The 7,447-nt window shown below is 42.2% G+C and overlaps 1 protein-coding gene across 1 annotated transcript; it reads right to left on the bottom strand.

Moving 5' to 3' along the window:
• Positions 1–1,336: 1,336 nt before the first annotated feature.
• On the bottom strand, positions 1,337–7,202 carry LOC125292803 (properdin-like). Its single transcript, XM_048240242.1, has 9 exons — positions 7,027–7,202; positions 4,807–4,951; positions 4,552–4,718; positions 4,253–4,423; positions 3,625–3,819; positions 3,339–3,512; positions 1,977–2,186; positions 1,750–1,861; positions 1,337–1,576 (listed from the first exon to the last, which is right to left on the bottom strand). Exons 1-9 carry the CDS (start codon positions 7,091–7,093, stop codon positions 1,459–1,461), a joined length of 1,359 nt encoding a protein of 452 aa, XP_048096199.1. The 5' UTR covers positions 7,094–7,202; the 3' UTR covers positions 1,337–1,458.
• Positions 7,203–7,447: the final 245 nt, after the last annotated feature.

Here is a 7,447-nt window from a genome sequence, read left to right as displayed (position 1 = left end):
ACATAGAGAGGGAGAGAGGGAGGGTTTCAGGAGAGGAGTTGTAATTATTCCATTAATGATAAGTATAATAATAGGAATAACTGATTGCCTGGTTGATTGCCTGACTGATTGCCAACCTGGGCACCCATTAATGGCCACAGTTCCACCCAGCCCCTGCAGTTATACTGCGACGAGCTGACAGAGGGAGGACCTGCGTGCCACCCATCGCCTCAGGCCCCCAGCATATGCACACATCCCCCACTACCACGACCAACCACACCTCGCCCCCCAGACCTTCACCCAACACGCCACTCTTGACCTAAATATGTACAGTATGTGAATGGCTAGGTTGAGGGGTCTATCTAGAATGTAGCATTAAAAGAAGTGGGCATGCATGGTGAATATCTGTCAGGATTTCCCCATGCACACCACACTTACCCTGTGTAAGATGTATGCCTCAACAATGTGTGCATTAAAATAAGTGAGGCATGCAGATAGACACCTGATGAGGCATCTACCTGCACTCCACTCTTTTAGGGAATTAAATAGGGATTTTGAATTATCACACCTTTTAAACTCTCGCGGGGACAAAGAAATCGGAAATGCAGACGTTTTGCTCTACACACTTTCGTTCTCTGCCTTCTAGTGGATACTGTGATCTTCGGTATGTTAAGACGGCACACTTTGATTTTTGCTACCATAGAGCTAACTTGCAATGCAAGTTGCCATAGGTAGTTAGCTTCAATTAACACCTGTATCTCCTTATATGGGCAAAGATGGCAGCGTTGGTTCCTTTTTGTCAGCAATCTTCATTGGTTTATGTGTTGCCAGATTGGGTGGGTGCCCGCTCAATTGGGCTCCTTTTGACTTCGTCGGGCGGGGGGAAATATGCCTTAGGCGGCACATAAAATTTGAGTTAAATGGTTTTTCTATGACAAATTTGTTGTTGGGCCATTTTTTTTGCTGAAGAGGGCGGGTTTTTGAACATGATTGGGCGGAAATCACTCAACCCAATCTGGCAACACTGGTAATGTCCGTGGGTGGCTCTAATGAGCACTGCTGTATGCCGCTCTGCTTGGCTTCAAGTCGTTATAAAAGCGATTTTAGCTTCCACGTTTTCCCAAAAAACGCCAGCCTACGTGCAGTGGCTGCACAATATAAGGAGGGAAGGATTTTCGGTAAGCACACGTTTTGAAACAACTGAACTGATGTCAACAAACTGGAAATTGGTTTGCTGACTTCAAGTGGTGCACAGAGCCCATAGCATAAAGCTGTGTCTGAAAAGGAGAAAGAGATCCTGTATCTTTTTTACAACTAAAATTCTCACACACTGCAAACTATAAAACATGAAGCCATGTTTGTTAATGCATGACAGGTTTTTAAAATGTGAGTTCCAAATTTGCACATGTTTATGTATTCATTTTCACCCTCACTTTCTACATTATCTTCCATTTTCCCAGAGGACAGGAACAGCACACCCTAGCATGCAGGCACGTTGAGACAGGGTTCCATTTGCGTCTTGTTTATACCCATAAGTATTGGGGAGCATTTCCGTCTGGGTAGTCCAGAATAATAGACATCTCCATAGGTGGTTTTCCTGTGACACAAACAGTAGAATGTGACATGATTACGACTAATGCTGTTACAGTATATGCATTTTGTTGTTTTGTTTTGCTTATTGCTTAATGTTGTCTGTGATGCATTGACTGTATTTTCAGCACGTTTTGTAACTGCTTAATTACCTTACTGTAACTATGACAATTAACTTACTCAAATTCTGGGATATCAGCCACACACAGTCGATCTCTCCGTCGTTTCGAATCTGCTCCGCAGGAAGGCTTGCACAAACCCCACTCGGTCCACTCTGTATAGTGAGCAGGCTCTGGACAAACAGATGATGAATGCCTCTTTGGAAATTGCATACTGACTTTGTAACAGACAAAACCCATCAGAGGGTCAAGTTGATGAAGAATACACTGTTCTGTTCTGTGACTTACTTTCACAAGGCCGTTCAGTTGTGTGTTTAATGTCATAGCAAAGCCTGTGTTCAACAGGGAGACCATCACATGCTTTCCCACCAAAGTCCCTGAACAAACAGCTCCTCCGCCGAACCTGTGAGCCAGCCTTTTTGGTGCAGCTGATTGGTCTGTTGTATGTTTCTTTCTTGCATGTCTCCCACTCTCTCCACTCTCCCCATTCTCCATCCACTAAAAGACAAACAAATTAAAATGCATATGAAACATACTGCATATATTTTCATTCACACACACAAAAATCACCTTGTTAAAGTAACACAATGTATATTCGCCTTTTCATCAAATTTCCAACATACTGGGTATCAGGTGTGTAAAAGTCCAGCTTCAGAAAGTAAAAGCCCTGCCACATTTTTGATAATAATATTAGAAAGGGATAGCGTGGAAAATAAAGGCTACTGATTACAAAATGGCAGTTGGAACCGCTACAATAATAGACCTCACCTACAAAAGTTCGCCTACAAAAAAGAACCAAAACGGCCATCTTTGCTCCATATAAGGAGATCCGGTTGTTAATTAAAGCTAACTATGGCAAGTTCATTGCAAGTTAGCTCTGGGGTAGCAAAAATCTAAGTGTGCCGCTTTCACGTACCAGAGATCACAGTATCCACTCGAAGGATGAGGACAAAAGTGTGTTCAGGAAAACGTCTGCATTTTAGACTTTTTCATCCCCGTGAGAGTTTAACAGGTGCGATAATTCAAAATCCCCATGTTATTTTCCCATAGGAAAAATCGCCAGTTACCGGATGTCAAAGATGAAGATGAAGAACTTCAGAGGTCTATAGAGTCCAATGATGTCTCTAGCTATTGTTTTTCAGACAGTCAGTGAGCATCAAAAGGAGTTCCTATATGTCCAGCAGCCTTCCCCCTTGGACACGGCACATGTGGATTTGTTCACAACCCGGCAAAGATAATCTCAGAGGAGCCATGTTGACTGACAAGGTAATTTTACACAAATTCATATAAATAATAGGCTATTGCACAATTGCCGTAATGCAATTTGTGATTCCTCAGGTCGTGGGAGAGCAAGCTGCAAGACAGGATCTCCCTATATGGGTATGGGTAGGCCAGGGGTGCGGAAGGCGCGCCATTCTCCCTATTACAAGTTAGTTCACTATCAGAATGACTTTAAAGTTGTTATATTAAGATGAAAAACTTGCATAGGAGGCCTATATGATAAAGGAACTACAAACTAGACTTTTTTGCCTTAAATCAATTAATTATCTAATTAATAAGAGTCTCCAGGTAAACCAATGCAGCAACCAAAATGCCTTTTTGACAAAGCAGTTATATTTTGTTTTTTGGAGTTTTATAGAAGGTTTTTACCTGGACAGTGTGTTTGTATGATGCAGATTGCATATGCATTGTGGTCCCCCAAGCAAGCGTTTCCACCATATTTTGGTGCTGGGTTATTACACTTTCGCGTCTTGGATTGTAGGCCGACTCCACAGGTCACTGAACATTCCGAGAGGGAGCTCCATGCCCCCCAAGCACCATGGGCTAGGAAATGGAATTGAATTGTTGTTACAAGCTCATAGAGGTATAATTGTGATGCATGCAGGTGCAGGACAAACAAACATCTGTTTTGTACTTCAACAGAAGATGCACTCACTAGGACATATTGGTAGTGAATAACAATCCTGTGTATCAGTGTCAGGGCCTTGGCAGGGACGCCCAGCTGGCACAGATGATGGTGAAGGGTTGGTGCATGTCCTCCTGCGTTCCCTTGGCGGTGGAGTGGCACCCTCCATTCTACACGTCCCCAAACAGGGACTCCAAGTTCCCCAGTCTGACCAGCTACCATGTGCTTAGGAAAGGCAAAGAATCCGTTCAGATGTCAAAGAGGAAGTATTACAGGAAACAGTATGAAGTGGCAAACTTTCTCAATTGTTATCTCTGTTACACAAGAAGTGTTTTTTAGTTTTTTGTTTCAACTTAGTCAATTCAAACTGATTTGCGCAATGACTGCAGTCTTCAGCTATACCATTACATAGAGATGACTGTGAAAGGGTGGCAGAAAAAGGAATGTTAAAACCTCTGTTGTAGCAGAAAATATATTATTACCAAATCCCTTAAAATACTCTTATGTATGTTTGAGATTCCCCTATTACCCCTACAGTCCTTAACAGTCTTTCAATAGTCATGTATAAATATACATAAATCTAAAGTTCTTAATTATATGATGTATTTTTAGAAATCAATCCCTACAAATGGAGATTTTATATATCATCACTGTGTACTTGGGCAGACGACTCCTGTTTCACATGATTGAGTATCTTGTCCTGGGCCGTCACAGCCTCCTCCACATTTGGGCGGTGGGTTGTTGCACGGTTTCTCTCTCCTGGACACACCTTTCCCACAGGTCACAGAGCAAGGTTGCCATGCTCCCCATTCTCCCCATCCACCTTGCTCTAAACAAAGAAAACGGTAGATTGCCTCAACAACAGCTCTCTTTTTGTTTAAGATTTTCAGTATGGAAAGCAAATAAATGTTTCAGTGCAGCCACAGGAATAGTGGCATGGCATGTTTGTTTTTTTACCAGGGCAGCAGTCTTGATCTTCACAAACTGCTGTTTGCAGAGTCCCAAGATTTTTGGAGTCATTGCACTTTCCAATCCCATCGCATCTTCGTCGTCTTTGTTGAACGCCTTTCAGACAAGACACTGAGCAAGGACCCCATGGCGACCAGGCAGACCAGGAGGCGTTGCTGAATATGTTCAAATTTACAGCTGTGAGCATCAGGCAGATATATGACACCAACGTAAACCAAGCATGGTGACATTTCCTTGACTTACCGACAGGACACACATTCCCCATTTTCATTTTTGAAGCCGTATTGACTGTTGAAACAGCATTCATCTTGTGTGACGTCCCCTATGTGGCTCACACAATTCCCTGTGTCTGTGTCAAACTTAAAGTAACATGACACGAGCTGTGAATCTAAACACACAAAAAAGGCACATAGCCTACAGTCACTGCCTCTTCATCAAATTTGATAAAAGAGAAAAACAAATTCTGGCACAGTTTTAGGGCCAATCTCAATTCTCTGTTTTACCCCTTCCCCTATCCCTTCATCTTACCCCTAGCCCTTGTCCCTCGAAACCGAGTGGCAAAACATAGGGGTGAAGAATATTCCCCTTGGAAATGAGACACCACTAGCCAACCATAAGGGAGAGCTGGATGATTGAAACACTTGAATTAACGTAATTTACAGAGATCGTACCACACTGAAAGCTAATATTTTTTCACTAGCAACCTGTCGTCTGTCAAATAGGCTATAATTGCATTTTCAGCTCGGAATAAAACCGTTCAGGAATTATTTCAACAACAGCTGAACGTGCCTATGTTCGTTCGCAGCCTACCTTGGTCCGGGTGAATGAAACAGGGATGGGGGACAAAATAAACATGCAGTTTGCTATGTAAACATCCCACAACTCCTTTGATATTTTACAATAATATCCAAATGGTCGTTACTTGACATCAGAAGCAATCGCTACCTGCCTATGCGAGGAGTCGGCAGCAGTAGGCCTATGCAGCATTCATATCAGACGAGCGGTAAAAAAGTTCAGCGAATTTAGCTGCTGTTGGACTTTACATTTCTGACATGGTATGCTGCCAATTCGCGGGGTAGACATGGAAATATGTAAAATGCGAGACATTCGCGCAAATAATGATGTGCTGTTAACATTCACAAAACAGCGATTTTTTGAAAACTTCCTCGTGAAGAACAGGACCTTCAATATATGGTCACAAGATTGAATGCAACATAAAACAATTACCATTTTAATTTTATAATCCTTATTAATGCCAACACTTCATGTCAATGAATCGCGGTGTGCTTATTTTTCCGGTGTGAGTGGTGTATGTTGGGTATTTCTCTTACCCCTCGGTTTCAAGTAAGCTACCGATCTTACTTGGTTTTAAGGGGTATCTACCCCTTGCCCTTATCCCTACCCCTCGATCGAAATGAGAATTGAGATAGCCCTTCGTCTCACGTGCACGCGCAAAACGAAGGGGAAGGGGGATGGGGAAGGGGTAAAATAGAGAATTGAGATTGGCCCTTAGTGTCATAGAACATCCTTCCTCAAACTTCTTTGACCTGAGGCCTGGTAATGGCATACTTTGGGGTCAGGGCCACCCTACACGACCCCAGCTTTCGTGTATTGCAAATGTCGAATCAGATATAAATCACTGATCTGGAGATCTTTAACAGGAAGACTAATTATGCTACAATAGCTTTTGGCCACGTTATATTCAAATTTGATTAATATTCAATGCTAGACTGTGTCTCTGCTTTGTTTTTATGAAAGTTGCATAAATCCATGTCGTTCTATTAAATGCTGTTACATAATTACAAATAGCCTTCCAACAGGTTGAAGCGGTATCGAGTGGTTTCAGTTTCTCTAGCGCAGACGCGCACACGCATGCATTGAATGAACGCTCATACTGTACCACCACTTAATTGTTTGCCTCTATGTTTGATGACACCAAATTAGCAAGTATTTCCTCCTGATTGCAGAAACATCTTTCTGTCGGTCCGTGGTTCCTTGATCAATTGCGTAGCAAATTATCAGAGAAGTACCGTGCATAATTTCACTCCGCGACTCCGCGGACCAGCAGTGTCCATGTTACGGCAGTTTGAGAAACGCTGAATAGACCGTGCTATAATTGTGCATACCACAACTGCCAGTACATATACAATATAATCTCTCTTTCTATCTCTCTCTCACACACACACACACACAGACACACACACTCTTGATCACTCACTCAAACAGCCATAAACATGAATACAAAAAGTTGTATTACATAATTGATAAGTTTATATGCAATAGTAGCAGGTTTTGATGTTCATGAAAGTCATGATGAAACCAATCACTTTAGAAAGAAAATAGTCTACTGTCAAATTAGCATCAGTTTGAAATTACATACTAATACAGTTAAGATAAAACATGATCCTTACTCTCTGATATCAGGTTTTGCTCTGGTGTGAAAGATCAAAGTCTGTCACTTACCTATTGCTTGAGGCAGCAAAAAGAGAATGTACTGTATACTAAAAACCAGCAACATTGTGTAAACCATACAGTCGTACACAGAATTTCTGGACCCAAATATTTTGTCTTTCGTCCTTTTGTTTCCAGCTGTTCAGTTCAACTCTTTCTGTTTTGTGGCCAAAGGGCATTTGACCCTTTACAGGAAGGCCACAGGTTGTGTCATCTGTTTGTCTAAGTTAGGCAACACTTTTCAGTAAGGGGGCGGGGAAGGATTTATGGGAAATTGGGCTTCTCTGTTAGCCTGGAAAATTCAGACCCTAGAAAGATTAAGGGTCTGGCCATGACTAATGTAATGGCCCAACTCGAGGGGCGGCACCATGCATTTGAAAATCTCACTGCACGCAATTGGATAACACTACGACCAATGTTTACTGACTGATTC

This window comes from Alosa alosa, chromosome 4, assembly GCF_017589495.1.
Source record: "Alosa alosa isolate M-15738 ecotype Scorff River chromosome 4, AALO_Geno_1.1, whole genome shotgun sequence".
Taxonomy (NCBI): Eukaryota; Metazoa; Chordata; class Actinopteri; order Clupeiformes; family Clupeidae; genus Alosa; species Alosa alosa.
The sequence above is the reverse complement of the archived record's forward strand: the minus strand, read 5'-3'. Positions and strand labels throughout refer to the sequence as shown.

What these genes read in the sequence shown, in the direction of transcription:
- LOC125292803 (XM_048240242.1), bottom strand. Translation starts at nt 7,093, where the DNA reads ATGGTTTACACAATGTTGCTGGTTTTTAGTATACAGTACATTCTCTTT. An exon ending in AACAGGAGTCGTCTGCCCAA is followed by an intron (nt 3,820 to 4,252) that starts GTACACAGTGAT and finishes GCCTTTCCTAAG; the next exon opens with CACATGGTAGCTGGTCAGAC. An exon ending in CATACAAACACACTGTCCAG is followed by an intron (nt 2,187 to 3,338) that starts GTAAAAACCTTC and finishes TTTGTCTTTTAG; the next exon opens with TGGATGGAGAATGGGGAGAG.